The sequence below is a fragment of the Corapipo altera genome, unplaced genomic scaffold, assembly GCF_003945725.1.
Source record: "Corapipo altera isolate COAL_440 unplaced genomic scaffold, ASM394572v1 271, whole genome shotgun sequence".
Lineage (NCBI taxonomy): Eukaryota > Metazoa > Chordata > Aves > Passeriformes > Pipridae > Corapipo > Corapipo altera.
Genome location: NW_020884935.1, coordinates 3,424,145 through 3,441,550, shown reverse-complemented (window position 1 = coordinate 3,441,550; position 17,406 = coordinate 3,424,145). Strand labels below are relative to the sequence as shown.

Sequence of the window (17,406 nt, the reverse complement as noted above, 5' to 3'; positions counted from 1 at the left end):
CAGCTGCACTAGTTACTGGGTTGCTCCTGTCATGGCCTCAAGGGTTTCTTTCTTCAGGCACAGTTGTGAGGCTGGATTGTATTACTATAAATCAAGGATTAAGCAAAGCAGTTGAGCAACAACATCCTCCGGTCAAATCCCTTCCAGCCGCCGGGACTGCAGCAGAGATGGAAGGGGCAGATCGGAGGGAGTGACAGGCACACAAGGGGGAGGAATCCTCGCTTTCCCCCCTCGCGCTGTGGCTTCAGCCGTGCCCATGTCGCTGCGGCCTCTCCCGCGGGCTCAGGCCCGCCGCGGCCTAGCGAAGCCTGACCACCGTTGCCATGGCAACGCGTCGCCACGGCACGCGCAGGGCGGTTGCCATGGCAGCTGGACCGGAAGTGCTCCCCGGTTCCGGCGGGCGCGCGGGGGATGCCGGGAGGGCAGCATGGAGACCCACGAGCTGTTCCGCCGCCTGGGCGCCGGGGCCCGCTTCGACCTGCGGCGCTTCGGGGGCGACGCGCGGCGCTTCGGGGTGAGGGGGCACCGCGGGGAGGCCGCGGCGGGCTCGAGGAACGGCCCCTGCGCGGTTCAGGCTCCGGAGCGCCGCCCCCGCCGCCCGCGGGGGCTGCACATGGAGGCTCAGCCTCGTCCCGCTTCTCCCGCAGGTGGTCAGGGAAAACCGCGGCAGCGTCTCCCTGGAGAGCCTCGACTTCTTCGGGAATAAGGAGGGAGCCCCTCGGGGGTCTGCCGAGGAGGGCTGGGGGCTCACGGGGGCCGGAGAGGAGGTGAAGCAGCAGAAGGATGGAGCAGGGAAAAACGATGGAGAGGCGGCGGGAAAGAGGAAAAGAACGGCAGAAAGCAGTGAGGGGAAAAGAAAAAAGAAAAAGGCGCGAGGTATTTTTATGCACACACGTGTATCCCGGGCAGAATCATCACGGAGTCCCGGAATGGTTTGGGTGGGAAGGGATCTTAAAGCCCATCCATGCCACTCTCTGCCACGGGCAGGGACACCTTCCACTAGCCCAGGTTGCTCCAAGCCCCGTCCAACCTGGCCTTGGACACTTGCAGGGATGGGGCAGCCACAGCTTCTCTGGGCAGCCTGTGCCAGGGCCTCACCACCCTCACAGGGAAGGGTTTTATCCCAATATCCCATCTAAACCTACATTCCTTCAGCTTAGAGCCATTCCCTCATGTCCTATCACTGATGAATACCCTGATGAAGTTCATATTTCTTCCTTGTTTCAGTTTATTTTAAGTCTGCAGGTTCTGTAGATCATTTTACCAGAGTAAAAAATGCTTCTGGGTTCCTTGGCTGGTCTGGGTCAGAGCTGATCAAATAACTGGGCCAAGATTCAGTGCTGACACTGAAGGAGGATGTGGTTGTCATCCTTTTGGAGTCTTTGTTAATTTTACTGAGAATGAGAGAAAACAGGGTTTGAGATGTTCTTTGTCTCCAAATAACTTTTGTCTGGATTTTACTAATGGAAATATCAATTTGTTTGGAACTTGCAGGAGCAGCATCAATGCCAGAGCTGTCAGAAAACAATGGAATAAAGTGGATGTCCTCTCTGGAAGCAAAACTTGAAGAGGCAAAAGACAAAAAACCTACTGCAGAGAAGCTTGAACGTTTGAGGAGAGAAAAGGTGGGAGCAGGGAATTCTGATGTAGAAACAGATTCTTGGGGTTCTGTGGCTGTTTTATCTGGAAACTGAGGTTCATTTACTCAGTTAATTCATTTATTTATTTCCTCTTGGGAGGAGGGTGACTGAGTGTGGGGTAAAGAACCAGAAGGTGAATCCAGATTTAGTTTAATGGTGTCAAGGAAAAAAGAAAGAGTTTGTCTTTTGCCTTTTAGATAAATCGCTTCAGGAATCAGCACAGGATCAATATTCAGGGAACAGATCTCCCTGACCCGATTGCCACCTTTGACCAGCTTCAGGAGGAGTACAAGGTGCACCCTAAAATCATGGAGAACATCCGGGCTGCAGGGTTCCATGTCCCCACTCCAATCCAGATGCAGGCGATTCCCGTCATGCTGCACGTGAGTTCTCTGGGACTGTGCTTTGTTTCAGGGATTCTGGCAAAATTTGGGATTGGGGCAGTGTTTGGGGCAGGTTTAGAGATAAATCAACTGCATCAGAGTTCAGAACTTAGCCATTGCAGTAGTTCTGGAATGTGCATTTCCTGAGGTATTTTTGGGTCAGTTTGCACCGTTGGGATTTCTGGGAATGTGATTTTTGTTCCTTTTTTTTACCCTGGTGAAATACAACCCCCTTGTTTTTCTTACAGGGTCGGGAGCTTCTGGCTTCAGCTCCTACTGGGTCTGGAAAAACACTGGCATTTTGTATCCCTCTCTTAACACATCTGAAACAACCCAGGAACAAAGGATTCAGGGCTGTGATCATATCACCGACCCGAGAACTTGCCAGCCAGGTGTGTGTTGGGGGGAAAGGTCTTGTCAAATTGATGTACTTCAAAGTTTTCCCTCAGAATCAGTAAAATAGCAGCTTGGTAAATATTTTTTTTCCTTTATTACCCTCAGATATCAGAAAAAAGATAATTTAAATGTTTCTTTTAAGTCCTTTGACTTCTGTGGAGTAGGTACATATCTACTATCTGAGTCTAATCTAAATGATTAGATTAGAGGCTCGAGATTCTTTGATCATATTTTAAACTGCCCAATGCTCAGGTGCTCTTAAAACCTCCTTTCCTACTTGAGATTGCTACAAGAGGTTTATCTGTTTGTCCCAAACACAGAATTTCAAGGAATAGCTTTATATTGAAGTTGTGTTATTAAAATGAAATGAAAAGGACAACATTGGGCAGTTTTTATTCAAATGGCAGAGGGGACTTTTAGGAGCTACATATTGAGACCTGTGAGAACTTTGAAGGGAATAATGCATGTTAGGGAGCTGCATTTTATTATGCTAAGAAAACTAGAGAGATTTCTCCTAACACTGAAATCAGGGTGATGTTTGAAGCTGTATCTTCAGGATTAGGCTGCCCAGAGAAGCTGTGGCTGCCTCATCCCTGCAAGTGTCCAAGGCCAGGTTGGACAGGGCTTGGAGCAACCTGGGCTAGTGGAAGGTGCCCCTGCCCATGGTCTCGACTATCTTTAGGATCTCCTTCAACACAAACCATTCCATGATTCTGTGATTTTTTTTGGTCAGAAAAGCTCTTCAGCTCAGTTTGAAAATCCACCTCTGCTGCCTTTTCAGACCCACCGGGAGCTGGTGAAGCTGGCAGAGGGCACAGGCTTCAGGATACACATGATCCACAAGGCAGCTGAAGCAGCCAAGAAGTTTGGGCCCAAGTCTTCCAAGAAATTTGGTAACTGTTTTAACGACTGAAGTGCTTCTAAAAATGTCAGAAATGTCACTGACCTTTCTCTTTGGGCTGTGTGGTTTTAAGGAGATGGTTAGTGACACTCAGGGTGTGTGATCTGTTGTGCAATGCTCTGAGAGTGGCAGGGGAGAGATGGGAAGTGAGCCTGACCTGGACTCTGTTAAACTCTACCTCTAGCAGATTGGATTGGAACTGGTGTTTCTCAGGGCCCTGTGAGACTGGTTTGTTCGGTGTCTTTTTCAATATTTTGCATTTTTTTCTTTTCTTTTCATAGATATTCTGGTTACCACTCCCAACAGACTCATTTATTTGCTGAAAGAAGATCCTCCAGCAATAGACTTGAGCAGGTAGGGATAGTCTGTCCCAAATCTGGCTTTGCCACTCAGAAGTGGTGGCTGTACTGAAAAGCAAACCTCCCTGTTCCCAGTGTGGAGTGGCTGGTGGTGGACGAGTCAGACAAGCTGTTTGAGGATGGGAAGTCGGGATTCCGGGAGCAGCTGGCCTCCATCTTCCTGGGATGTACCTCCCCCCTGGTGAGGAGGGCCCTGTTCAGTGCCACCTTTGCCCACGACGTGGAGGAGTGGTGCAAGCTCAGCCTGGACAGCGTTGTCCTTGTGTCTGTTGGGGCAAGGTGGGTGTGCAGGTGGACTTGGACTTTCTCCAGTTCTTTTTTATTTCCTGGGAAATTTTTCTTTGTGTCGTCAGCCTGCTCGGTTTTAGGGATGTTGTTAGTCACAGTACTGCAGGTTTTGTGTCTCCAGAAAAGAATTGTGTAGGCACACAGATCTTTCTCACATCTCATGCTGAAATGAGTTGTTCTTTTCCTTTTGCCAATTGCTTTATCATCAAATAAATGTTAATCTTAGGAGTGTGCACTGGTGAAATAATTTTGTTGTGCAGCATTTCTCATTCGCCAGGTAATATTTTATGGATTTTGTAGATATTAATATGTAAAAGATGTATTTATTTATATATATATATCTATATAAAAACACTAATGGGAGCACATTTCTGTTGGATTTCTGATTTCAGAAACTCTGCAGCAGAGACAGTAGAACAAGAGCTGCTGTTTGTTGGATCTGAGACAGGAAAGCTAACAGCAATGAGGGAGCTTGTTAAAAAGGTATTTGGAGAGACTGAGCACATTCTGCTTCCTGCTGAACTGAGCTGTGTGCTCTGTCAGAAACTCCTAATTTCCCAGCTCAGAGACTTCTCTGGCACGTGTTAAACCATTGGCCAAATCTGTGTCTCAGTTTCTGCAAGGAAAAAGGACTCTTGAACCTGAGATAAACTTACTCTTTGCAGGGTTTTGCTCCTCCAGTCCTTGTTTTTGTACAGTCTATTGAGAGGGCTAAAGAGCTTTTCCATGAGCTCATTTATGAAGGCATCAATGTGGATGTCATCCATGCAGACAAGACTCAGCAACAGGTAGGAGGATTTAATTACTTTTCAAAAAATGCTTTAGAAAGAAAGGTCAAAGCAAGACTGTTGCAAAGTGACTCCAGGTAACTTTGGCAGCAAAGTCCTGCAGTTTTTTGTTTAGAGGTTTAGTTTTATTCCTTAACATCATGATGACTTCGAGGAAACAAGTTCACCTCCTTTCTCAAATTGCTGATTGGGTTATTTGTTGTTTCCAAATATCTTTTCTGTTCTTTTCCTAGAGGGATAAGGTAGTGCACAGTTTCAGAGCTGGGAAGATCTGGGTGCTCATCTGCTCGGCCTTGCTGGCTCGAGGGATTGACTTCAAAGGAGTGAATATGGTCATCAATTATGACTTGCCAACGAGTGCAGTGGAATACATCCACAGGATAGGTGAGGGATTGCTCACAAAACTATCTCTTTTTTCCTGTTTCCCAGATCTTTCATGTAGATGCTCTTGTGCATGAGCAAAACTCACAAAACCAAAGCTCTGTGCTGCAGCACAAATTTCTGCATTGCTTGAGCAATTTGTTTCTGGGCTCAACTTTCAATAAAATTGCATTACTTTTTGCCACTCTTCTATGAACCTTAAGTATTTAGATGTTTTAGACATACTTGTGCTTTCAGTAGGAAGAATCTTTGGGGATTGGCTGCTTGGTATATGAACATCTGCTCAGTATATGAACACGCATCAGGAGGCTGGGGCTGTGAGGAGGAATAAAGGGAGATGAATTTAAAGTAAAATCTTGCATCATTTGTGTTTGCCAGGTCGTACTGGAAGAGCAGGGCACAGAGGAAAAGCAGTCACTTTCTTTACAGAAGATGATAAACCTTTATTACGGAGGTAAATTGGAAATAGAGCAGACATGGTTTGTGTGGGGTGGTTGTGTCTGGTCCCACACACCTCAGTGTACTTCAGACTCACTCGTGTCTTTATTTCTTGCTTTAAAAAAAAAAAACCAACAAAACAAAAGACCCAACAACAAAACAGCCAGTTGTCAGGATTGCTGTTTTCCACAGAACATCCTTATCACTTGTCCAGCATTGGAGCTGATCTCTTCCCTCCTCTCCTTTCCAGTATAGCCAACGTTATCCAGCGAGCTGGCTGTCCTGTGCCAGACTACATAAAACACTTGCCCAAGCTGCAAAGGTATGTTCTTTGAGTAGTTCACCAGTTTTTTAATTAGTGTTCCTTAATAGCTTTTAATAGCTATTAAGTTTCTAAAACTAGAAACATATATATATATAAGACTTATATTAAAATAAAGTTTCTGTGAATGTCTTCGAGACGATGTAGCTGATCTAATCTTGGTGTAAACAACACTGAAAATATTTTCACACCCATAAATCCCTTTCAGCCAGGAAAAGGTTTTCATTATCTGTTTTATTTAGTTTGGATAATTTTTGCCCTTTAAAGTAATTTAATCCTTCTTCACTAAATGTTGTTCTCAGCAAACAAAAGAAGAAATTCATTAAGAAACCTTTGACAAGAGAATCCATTTGTACAACCCCAAAGTGCTTCTTGAAAAAAGGCAAAAGAAAAATGTAAGTACTTTCTTCTCAAGAGGAGGTAAGAGATGCTGTTTATCCAGAAAAGGCCCAGAAAATTCCTCCAAAATAACAGATAACTTGTTTGGATGAAAAGTCGTAGTGATTTTAGTGATGAAGTTTTAGTGTCAATATCTGTCTACTGAAAATTGGATTTATTACCCACTTAGGAGCGTTGGTGATGAAGGATTTATGTTCAGCTGCACAAACACAATAAAAACTGCTGTGATATACTTCATTTGTTGTGTTCAGGTGTCATGGTCTCTGATGTGTTTTTTTTGTAGGAAAACTACAAAGGAAAATATTAAGGAAAAGAAGAAAGTTAAAGAAGACAAACAGGGCAGTAAATTACAGACTGTTTCAGGAAGCTGAATTCAGACTGGTGAGTAGGGGCTGACACCTCTGTGCTGGAACAGAAGAATGAAGATGACAGCAATGGTGAAGAGAGAAAAATATTTCTTGTGTTTCCTTCTGGGTGAGGATGGAGGTTTACATGCAAGAAAGTCTCTACTGCAATGCCAGGGGAGGATTCCTGGATGCTTCTTATAGAAGCTGAAGCGTGTGCTCGTGCAGTGCATGCCTTGTGTTTCTGACAATAGTTCAAAAATAGCATCACTTTGTGTTACTTGCACACAGTTGTGTATTGCTCCTTGGAAATACTGTCAGTTCTGTGTTCAGATCGCCCCTAATATGTTTGTTAGACTTCCAGAAGATTCTGAGGCAGGAAACACACAGTGTTTACTGTCAGGTTTGATAAACGCAGCTGTCAGAGACTTCCCTGGGCACTTCAGGAAAACCAAACCAAACCCACTTCAAAGTAAAACCTTGCTCTTCCTACTTTTTTCTTCTGTAAAATCATTTTGAAATTTACATGTCTGTAAACTCAGGTACTTTTGTACTGTTTCATAATTGAGCCTCAAGCCAGAATAAACAGGGTCATAAGATAATACAGAGATTTGCTTGTCTATACAGCCCCAATGGGACAAGTCTGCAGGCAAGAAGGCCCCATCTCAGATGTTTTCTATGTCTTCATCTGCTCAGTGTGTTCTCAGTCCACTTTAGTCGTGTCAGAATCACAAAATTGTTTGGGTTGGAAGGGACCTTAAAGCCCATCCAGTCCTACCCCCTGCCATGGGCAGGGACACCTCCCACTATCCCAGGTTGCTCCAAGTCCCGTCCAACCTGGCCTTGGACACTTGCAGGGATGGGGCAGCCACAGCTTCTCTGGGCAACCTGTGCCAGGGCCTCCCCACCCTCCCAGGGAAGGATTTCTTCCCAATATCCCCTCCCTGCCCTCTGTCAGTGTGAATCCATTCCCCCTTGTCCTGTCACTCCCTGCTCTTGTAACAAGCCCCCAGCTCACCCCAGGGGACGCCTCCTCCTTGTCCTCTCCTTTTTTATCTACCTGGTTTGGCTACAGGAAAGCGGCGTTCCTGAGGGGAACCCGGGGCCCCTCATCCCCTCCAGGCCATCCCCGGGCGCCGCGTGTAACCGAGGACCCGCAGGGCTGAGGAACCGAGGGGCTGTGGGACGGAGGGGCTGTGGAGCCGAGGCACTGAGGGCTGTGGGACGGGAGGGCTGTGGATCAGAGGCAGTGAGGATCAGAGGCACTGAGGGCTGTGGGACGGAGGGGCTGTGGAGCCGAGGCACTGAGGGCTGTGGCACGGAGGGGCTGTGGATCAGAGGCACTGAGGGCTGTGGCACGGAGGGGCTGTGGGACTGAGAGGTTGTGAATCGGAGGCACTGAGGGCTGTGGCACGGAGGGTCCGGGCCCGTGGGCGGTGCTTGTCCGGGCCGGCCCCGGAAGCCGCCGCCGCCGCTCCGGTGACAGACGGCGGGGCCGAGCGCGAAGATGGCGCTGCGGCCCGGGCCCGGCGCGGGGGGCGCCGGCGGGGCGGGCGGCGGAGCGGCCGGGGCCGCCAGGTCGGTGGTGACGGGGGGTGCGAGTGAGGGGCTGTATAGAGGAGGGGATGAGGGGACACTGAGATGGCGGGAGCTGGGGGGCGATGAGAGGGTGGAGGTGAGGGGGGGACGGCCGGGGTGGGGGGCTCGGGGTGCGGGGGGATGTGAGGGCACGGGGCTCACGGCCCGGGGGGTGTGGGGGGGTCCCGGGTCTCAGGTGAGGTACGTGAGGTCTCTGCTGAGGTGTGCGAGGTCCTGGGCGGGGCGTGGGGGACCCAGGAGGGGTATGTGAGATCCTGGATGGAGAGTGGTGGTCCCAAGTGGAATACGTGGGCTCCTGGGTGGGGTATATGGGGTCTCAGGTGGAGTGTGCAGGTCCCAGGAGGGGTGTGTGGGGTCCTGGGTGGGATGTAGGGGTCCCAGGTGTGATGTGGGGAGTGCAGCCACGTTGGCTCTACATTTTGCTGAAATTTACTGACATTTTGGGGACCCACTTGATCCTTCAGCATGTCCAGGCTGGGGCAGGTGCGCCCTAATTGCCATCAGGCTCTGCAGCTGCAATCTCAGATATTGGGGCAGGAAGGGATTTGGGGGTTCCCCCAGTGGTGGGTGGGTGGCTGTCAGCAGGGACAGATGTTTTTATTGTCACCGGGAAGGCCTGTGGGATGGTGCCTCAGTCAGGAGTTCCCTTGTCCCCTCCATCCCACAAAGGGCACCTCAGCAGGAGGAAGGACTGAGGAGAAAGAACCAGTGTCAAAAGATATGTCAGTTGTGTCTCTGGAAAGATTAGGAAGCTGGATTTCACCACCTTTGCAGACTTAGTAATTTTTTTTTAATGTAGGTTCTTGCATGCTATTTATCTCTTGTCCTACTTCTAGGGAGACTGAGGAAATTCTGCATTTGACAGTTAAGTTCACTGAGTTGTCTTGGATATGTGAAGCCCATGGTTTTGTCTGTGTTATGGGGAATGTGAGGAGGGGAGGTCTGCTCTGGGGTGACCTTCATCCATAGGCACAGGTCCGGGGTGTCCCCATCACCTGTCTGAGCCAGGCTGATGCTCTGCTTTGGGAAGAACCATCCAAGGGTCTGGAATACTGGGGAAGAGAAAAGCTGAGGTGTATGCACCTGCCTGTGTGTGCTGTGGGAAGGATGGGAGGCTGTCTCATGGGGCTTGTTTCCCCACGAATAAATCTGAAATAATTCTTGCAAGGAGATGAACCTCTTACAGCCACATTGCCTCCTCAGTATTCTTGTAGTAAAATAACAAAAATGTTGTCAGTGGAATATAGGTTCTGCAAAATAAAAGGATTTTAAAAATCATCGTTTCCCATTGTTGGTATTTTGATTTATTTGAGGATGAAGTCTGGAGGTAGAGAAAAAGTTCTGTTCCCTGTCTGTGTGGGTTCCTTCAATTTTTGTGCATTTCTGCCACTCAAAAATTCTCTGACAGTCTGTGTTGTGTCGATGGAGTTGTGCTGCTTGGGAATTAAGGGGTTTTAAAAATCCACTTGTAGATGGGAAAACGTTCTGTGTGGTTTGGACCTGTTGTAGTGAAATTTGAGTACAGAAAAGGAGTTTCTTCTCCCCGTGCTCCTGCGTTTTGTCTGAAGCTGTTGGTTGTTTGGTTTGGGATTTTTTGTGAGTTTTAAGCTCCATATTTAAAATACTCATCTAATAGGAGTTTAGAGGTTTATATTACTAGTTTAAGAGGTCTGTTGTAGGGTGATGGCTTTGTTTTCCTTCTGTTTATTACATTTGTGCAGGGTATCACATCCAGCCCTCGCTCCCAAGTCAGTCTGGGGACGGAGCCTTCTCTGGCTCCCTCAGCAGTGAGAACCAGCTGCTTTACCTGGTGGCTCTGGGCACTTTTGCATCTCCAAAGAGGAGTTCATTAATACATTCCTGTTGCTTGGATGGGGTTTAATGGACCTGCAGGTGTGGCTGGTGTTGGCAGTTGCACAGCTGAATCCTGGAGTGAGATCCATGCTGGATCCCAGCAGCAGGTTCAGAGCTGTGCTGCTGGAGCTTGCTTTGCTGCTTTGAACTAGCTCCTCTTCCACTGCCCTCTAATTAGCTGAGGGCTTTTTTTGTTGATTGTTTCTATTTTTTTTTTTTTCAACAGAGACTTATAAATAAACCAGGAGCTCTGTGGAAAGGGATAAATATTTAATAGTTTGGCCTTTATTTGCTCCAGCAAGCAGTGGTACCTTGCTAGGCTTGTTCAGTTTACATTAGATTTGCTGATTTGGAAGAATTCTTGTTGCCCAGGTTCTCCAGCAAGAAGGGAAAACCTTAATTCCCTAGCAAGAAGGGAGAACCTGAAGCTTAGAACCCTTCTTCATACTTGTGAGCTTTTCAAAAATGACTTCTAATATTTCGTTATTCTGACTAAACTAAGAATGGTGTAGTTTAAGGTGCCTAAAATTGCAGATCTGTCTTATGACAGAAGCTCTGCACATCTCAGCTTGTTTATGGGGCTGTATTGCCAAGGAGGCACTTTGTACTGACACTGAACACAGGCAAAATCCAGCTACTTCACCAACTCCAGCCTCTGAGTGGAGAAAACAGCCCCCAGGTTCAGTGATGGGCCCCTCTGTGGTGTTCAGCTGTTTGTCTTCGTGCTGTTGATGTTGTGTGCCAAGCAGGGGATTACAGTGACCACTGGTCAGTGGAACAGACCTTGGGTGTGGTGTGAACTGAGCCCTGCTCGTGTTTGGGGCTGAGGTAACCTGAGTCTATGTGGTGCTTCAGGGGGAGAACCCAAAGTGGAGGGGGTTGGGGATGGCAGGATTGGGCCCGTTGGAAAGCACGGGGGGGTGTGTTAGTTGTGGAAGGAGAAATCAGCACATGGTGGTCAGGGCTGAAGAAGAAGCTTCAGGATGAAGATGATCCTGGTAAGAGGATGAAGTGAAGAGTGAATGAGTTGTCTTGGTGACCATGTGACCTGCTGTCTGTGCAGTGGGGAGCTGCAATCTGCTCCTGGATAAATGCATAATTAAAATTCCCTATTTTATCTTAGTGCTCATATTACACAGGTCTTTTATATTTATAAAGCAGGTTGGCTTTCAGAACTTCTGCAGCCATTTCTGATGGCATTTTCTCCTGTACTCTTAGGCAGCTCCTTTCACATCCACCCTCAGAACTGAACATTGAATATCTATAAGTGTGTTTCTTTTCCATGGTACTTTGAAGTAATAACTGCCTGGGACACTGAGTGAGGTTCTTGTTTGGGAAATTGCTGCTGACGTGGGTTTCTGCGAGTTGCTTGCAAATGAGAATTTTAAACCAGATCTTTTTGCTGTTTGGCAGCTGTTTTGAAAGCGAGGGAGAGCAGTTTCCATTAGGATTTCAGTTGAAATCTTAATGGTTCTTCCTCCAGGTGCACTTGACCCTTGATATGTGAATGAGTAATTTCTCCAAGGTGCTGTTTTTGTTGTAATTGGGTAACTGAGAAAATAGAAACTCCAGTATGTTGTGATATTTGGTGTAAAGGTAGAGGTAATGGGTTGGATGGGTGGTTTCTCTCCTGAAAACTATTCCCAGGCAGCTGAGAACTGTTGTCTGGTGCAGTCAGTGGTCCTGCTGAGTCAGACTCTTGCAAAGGGAGATGCTTATTCATCCTGCCTTAGCCTACACCAGCAAACTGACCTGTTCCCAACCTGCGTGGGCAGCGAAACTCCTGGGGGGGATGTTGATGAGTCAAAGCCCTTCCAGTGCTGCTGGGTGGATAAGATCTGTTTTTCTTGGCTTCCCAGCCCGAGGCAGCACTGACGGTGCTGGTGGGACCCTCCAGAGCTTTGGGGGATCCCAGCGAGGGAGGACTTCTGCCCAGTGGAGGGGTTGGGTTCTGTGAGACCTGCAGGAGCAGGGCAAAGTGCTGCCCAGACCTTGGGAGGCTCCTGGTGATGGTGCTGACGTGCAAATCGAGGTGGATTTTCAGTCATTTCTATTTGCACTAAAATGACACTTTAACACACTCTTGTTTTCCTCCCCCAGCTTCATGTTTCCTGTCGCAGGTGGTTTGGGCCCCCCTCAAGGTAAGTATCAACTTCACATTTTGAGCACAGAGTTTTTACTTTGTTTAGATACATCTAACAGCTTAAAGCAGTTCTGCAGGGATGCTCAGAAGTGTGATTATTAATTGAACTCCTGGTCAATCCAAGCTGGTTTTCCCCTTGAATTCAGCTCTGGTAAGATGACTGTCTGTTGATAAAACTTCCTGTGTGTCATCAGAATCTAGATTAAAGGTCTAGGAAAACTGCACCTCCCCTCTTAACCTGAATTTGCCTTTAAGATTTTTTTATGTTATTTTGAGCGTGGTATTTCACCTCTTTCTGCTCCATCTCCCAGCTGTGTATACCCATATTGTGTGGGTGTTGCAAGACCTGGTAAATATTTACAAAGCACAGCAAGACCCTGGGACAAGAGTCACAACCTGTGTGGAAAGTATTAATACAATAGGAGAGCCTCAGCCTTAAATTACCTTTGTTCTCATTCCTGATGCACTCTGTTTGTTTAATTAGCGGAAAATACAGAGAGAACTTGTGGGGAAGACAGAGAGTTTTCATGTAAAATTCTCAGGGACTGATTTATGGATTATTCCTGCCTGTGTCACTCCCTCCTGGAGTGTTTTTGCGTGTGATGTTCAGTTGTGCACAGTTATAATTATCTCATGGTGTGCTGGTAACAAATGTGTGTTGTCTGCCAAGATAGGAAAATACTGGACCATAATCCACTTGGCTTTATTCCGTGAATTAATGTATGCCAGCTTGATTTGTCCAATTTTGCAGAATTTTAGCTTTTACTGACAAATACTGTTACCATTCTAATATATGTGGTGGGCTAATTAACCTGCAGTGGACTAATTAACCTGCAGACAAGTTATCCAGCTGGGTCAGAGTGTGAAGTTGCCTTGTGCAAGGGTGGTTTTATTTCCCTTTATCTTCAAAAGCTGCCAGTTTGTAAATTTTCCCTTTCAAGAGAAATGGGAATTACCAGCACCAGTCAACCTGGTTAATTAAATCTCGTTAATTGGAAATGACCCTTCCAAAAATCACATGGGAAGAAGCCCACAGAGAATCCTTAGGATGGTGGGAGAATTCATCAGCTTAGTTACTGTGAAAGCCCTGTAATATTTTTCTCTGCAGACTGACCAGTATCTAAACTAAGGAAATTCTCTGGCTGCCTGCAGTGTAGTAAATTTTATTCTTTTTATTTTTAAGCAGTCCAGCAGCCCAGAGCTTTTTCCTTTCCTTTGCTGGTCCAGTAAACAAAAAAAAACCAAAAACATATTAGGGAGGCAGGGAAGGGGTGAGGGGAAAGCTTTAACACTGACTGGACTCTCACCTTGTTTAATGTTTCATTACAGGGATGATTCCTATGCAACAGCAAGGATTTCCAATGGTTCCTGTCATGCAGACCAACATGCCAGGGATGATGGGAATGAATTATGGTTCTCAGATGCCTCCTGGACCCATGACCATGCAGGTGCCTGGCAATGAAATGTGGACTGAAATCAGTCACAGACTGGTTTGAGCTGGAAGGGACCTTAAAGATCATCCTGTTATCCCCCCTGCCATGGGCAGGGACACCTCCCACTATCCCAGGTTGCTCCAACCCTGTCCAACCTGGCCTTGGACACTTCAGGGATGGGGCAGCCACAGCTTCTCTGGGCAACCTGTGCCAGGGCCTCCCCACCCTCCCAGGGAAGGATTTGTTCCTAATATCCCATTCAAACCTACTCTCTGTCGGTTTAAGGCCAGTCCCCCTTGTCCTGTCACCACATGCCCTTGTGAAAAGTCCCTCTCCAAAAAAAATGGGATGCCTTGGTGCTTGGCTGAGGGGTGGCAGCTGGTCCTCTCCCAGCTGCAGTGGGGGTAAGGTTTGGAACTTGGCTGGAAACTGAAGCCTGGGTGTTAGTGTGTCGTGGGCCATCCTATTCTGTAGTATTCCCTTTGAATGTATTTCTGACAAGTTAGAGATTTCTCCAGGTTTCTTTGGGATCTGCACAGAGAGTGGGGGAGTTTGGCACACATTACTCACTGTTGTAGAGTCGAGAGAGATGAGGGTGTAGTGCAAGGACAGCATCATAGTATTTAAGGTAACTGGGAGGTTTCAGCCCACTCAAAGATGTCAGAATCTGAACTTTGATGTCAGTGTATGTGTTGTGACACCCAAGTGTGATCAGAGAAGCCTGGTCTGAGCAGGGAAGGAAACAAAAGCATCAGCGATGTGTTGAAAAGCTCCCAGATGCCACCTACACCCAGGTGGGGTTAGTAATGGTAGGGAATTGTTCAGTAACCAGTATTCAAACCTCCCACAGTGGATCTCTCCTGTCTTTTTAATTTTCCTTCGTGCTTTTTCTTCTCTTCTCTGGTTTGATGGTGTCATGCAGTGTTTTACATGAGACCTTTCTAAGCTGCTGAGGGGTGACTGTGTGCACAGTCTGATGGATCATGACCACTTCACTGAATTGTTTCATCCCTTTGTAACCCAAATGCTGGAGTTAATAGAATCAAATCTCCTGAGTGGAGGGGACAAATCATGATATTTTTAAGTACCTTGTTCTAGGGAGGAGGAATCTCTTCAATGTGCTCACGTGACTGGTTTTCCCATTTATCCAACTTCCTGTTTCAGTCTCATTCTTCTTTTTCCTTGAAGTAACTTTGTCTTTAGTGCTGCTGTTGCTAATTGAGGAATAAGAATGAAATATGAGCAGCTAATACTGTGTTTTCTGTCTTGTAATCCTTTGTTTTCTATTTAGTACCATATGTGCTTATGTACAAATTTGAGCTTTGCTGAAATTTAGTGTCTTGGCCTGGCTTTGTAGCCAGATTGCTATGTCACAAACAGAATTTATTGTGTTTTGCCATCTTCTTGCACTCCCTTTCCACCCCCACCTGAAATTTATTACCTTATTTTTGTGAAATTTATAGTAGGAAGATGTTTTTATGAGAGCTGGTCTAAAAATAATAAACAACTTTTGTTTTCTCCTTACGTGTTCTGAAACCAAATACAAAACAAATGGTAAGAAAAGTAAATTATTTTCTGGCTTCTTCTATCTTAGGCAGCTTTGCTGCTCTAAATGTCCCAGAATATGTTTCCCAGTGAATGTTTCTGATGCAGTTTATTCAGACAAGGTTCCTCTCGGCTCTTGTCATATATTGTCTCCCTCCCTTGGTTCCCTGGATAATCTGTTTGGGAAGTGACTAGACCACGTTTTCCAGCATCCATGGTTGGTAGGAGTGTGCCCTCCAGCAGGCAATTTAAAAGTATTATGAAATCACTTAGAATAGGAAACAAAAATGCCAAGAAAACCCCGAAGTGTGGTACAGAATGATGTAGGATGGCTGCAGCCTTCCTGCTCTGGGTGTAGGTTGTATGGATTTGAAGTCCTGATTTTTGACTGTCCTGTCTTCCCAAATCCTTTAAGGCTGTAAGTCCTTATGGAGAGGAAGAGTGCCATCTACTGAGGGCCCAGTGCCTGGTTCAGGGCAGCTGCTCTGTGCTCAGACTCTGCTCAGCTTTGACTCTTCTTTGTGCTCGGAATTTCACCTGCTCGGCCCAGTTCGCAGTTTCCCAGGGTGGAATTGCCAGGGGTTTGGCTTTTTCTATTAAAAACCCAAAAATCCTGGATTTGAAAAGGTTGTATTCCTTCTGTTGTTGCAGGGTGGGATGCCCTTGGGGCCGATGCCAGCGGCTGGGATGCCGTACATGGGACAGGCATCTTTCCTGGGAATGCGCCCAGCTGCCCCCCAGTACACCCCTGACATGCAGAAGCAGTTTGCAGAGGAACAGCAGTAAGTGGCACTTTACTGACTCTTGGGAAATCTGTCTTGTTTAAGGGGAAGATGTAGTCTCTCTGGAGCAGTGCCCATTTAGGGCTGTAGGATATTGTTGAATTTTGCCTTTGAACTCTGTAGTGGTTGTCCAGCTCTGAGAAGAAGTAGGGACACGTGCACCAAGGCATGTGAATTTGAGACTGAAGAAATGGAGAAATCAGGCAGAAACCTGCCATGGAAATTGTCATAAAAATTATTTTCAGATTTTCTAAAAAAAATCGTTCTCCCTCAGGAAGAGGTTTGAGCACCAGCAGAAATTCTTGGAAGAAGAAAGAAAACGGCGGCAGTTTGAAGAGCAGAAACAAAAGCTGAGACTCCTGAGCAGTGTGAAACCCAAGGTATGTCCAGAAAATAACTGGAATGTTACCCTCTACAGGATTTTTTTTTTAATGGCTTTTGATGGGATGGTCTCTTCCAACAAGCAAATCAGTGGGGAGCTTACGTGAGACACCAGATTACATTTTGGAAAGCATCTGGAGGAGTCAGTCCTTCACACACTCTTGGTGTAATGGAAACAAAGTCTGGTGTTGAAAATGAAATCAGCTTTTGGAAAATTAAACCAACCTGGTGTGTAGCGTTTGGGAACAGATTGAGTTTCTAGAAGAGAGAATGTTTGGTTATGTGTTTGTTAACTTTGTCCGAAGTTTTGGTCTCTTGCAATGAGCCTGAAGGTTCTTACCTGAAAAAATACAGACAGCTGATTAAAGTTTATATTGTTCTTGTGCATAAAGCTTTGTCTAGAGACTCAGAAACCCTGTGGTGGTGTAGTCTGTAAAATAAATGCCTTCTAAATCTGGGAGTTAGTGTTGTTATGCTTCAGGAGGGCGGTGCTGGAAAAGAAGGGCTTAATCTAACAGCAAGTACTGCTAATTCCAGTACTGAAGAAATGGGGTTTTGAAATAAAACTGAGCAATTCTGTGAATTTTTCAAAATGTTTTCTATGGTGTTTCAGACGGGTGAAAAAAGCAGAGATGATGCCTTGGAAGCCATTAAAGGAAATTTAGATGGTTTTTCTAGAGACGCTAAAATGCACCCAACACCAGCAGCACATCCAAAAAAGCCAGGTTTGTAATTTTCCTCATCTTCCAACTGAACATAAAACTCCAGCGTTTGAAATCCTCAGCAGGGGGAACTGATTCCAAAAAGTGTTTTTATTCGGTGGTACAAAGTGAGTGGATTAACTGTTTTGTAAAATCAAGTGCCATTCTAGTAACTGCTGGCTTGTTCAGGGTATGAGGGTGAAATATTAAATATCAGCCTTTATTGAAAGGCTCAAAATCTTTAAAAGAAAGCTTAATGTGCTTTGCTTAATGTGAAACATCGAGGAAATTGATAATGCATTCTTTTCTAGTCAAAGCATTAATTAATG

At 46.2% G+C, this 17,406-nt stretch overlaps 2 protein-coding genes across 8 annotated transcripts in view; both read left to right on the top strand.

The window, feature by feature from the left end:
* The first annotated feature begins 391 nt into the window (after positions 1-391).
* Positions 392-7,243, top strand: DDX52 (DExD-box helicase 52). Its single transcript, XM_027660438.1, has 15 exons — positions 392-514; positions 648-876; positions 1,495-1,625; positions 1,838-2,023; positions 2,272-2,415; positions 3,201-3,312; positions 3,602-3,674; positions 3,755-3,958; positions 4,360-4,450; positions 4,633-4,755; positions 4,989-5,139; positions 5,515-5,590; positions 5,825-5,896; positions 6,199-6,291; positions 6,579-7,243. Exons 1-15 carry the CDS (start codon positions 428-430, stop codon positions 6,664-6,666), a joined length of 1,860 nt encoding a protein of 619 aa, XP_027516239.1. The 5' UTR covers positions 392-427; the 3' UTR covers positions 6,667-7,243.
* A 903-nt stretch (positions 7,244-8,146) lies between these two features.
* SYNRG (synergin gamma) overlaps positions 8,147-17,406 on the top strand; it is a 40,549-nt gene continuing 31,289 nt past the window's right edge. For 5 of the 7 annotated variants that reach the window (XM_027660445.1, XM_027660444.1, XM_027660443.1 and 2 more), the window contains exons 1-6: positions 10,105-10,199; positions 12,193-12,233; positions 13,565-13,683; positions 15,865-15,995; positions 16,270-16,375; positions 16,990-17,101. In XM_027660445.1, coding sequence (XP_027516246.1) covers positions 10,120-10,199; positions 12,193-12,233; positions 13,565-13,683; positions 15,865-15,995; positions 16,270-16,375; positions 16,990-17,101 — 589 coding nt within the window. In that variant the 5' untranslated portion in view covers positions 10,105-10,119. Of the gene's footprint in view, positions 8,218-10,104; positions 10,200-12,192; positions 12,234-13,564; positions 13,684-15,864; positions 15,996-16,269; positions 16,376-16,989; positions 17,102-17,406 lie in introns of those variants that run through there. The other 2 variants (XM_027660446.1, XM_027660440.1) reach the window with 1 other exon arrangement.

What these genes read in the sequence shown, in the direction of transcription:
- DDX52 (XM_027660438.1), top strand. Translation starts at nt 428, where the DNA reads ATGGAGACCCACGAGCTGTTCCGCCGCCTGGGCGCCGGGGCCCGCTTC. An exon ending in GCGACGCGCGGCGCTTCGGG is followed by an intron (nt 515 to 647) that starts GTGAGGGGGCAC and finishes CTTCTCCCGCAG; the next exon opens with GTGGTCAGGGAAAACCGCGG. An exon ending in CCAGCAATAGACTTGAGCAG is followed by an intron (nt 3,675 to 3,754) that starts GTAGGGATAGTC and finishes CCCTGTTCCCAG; the next exon opens with TGTGGAGTGGCTGGTGGTGG.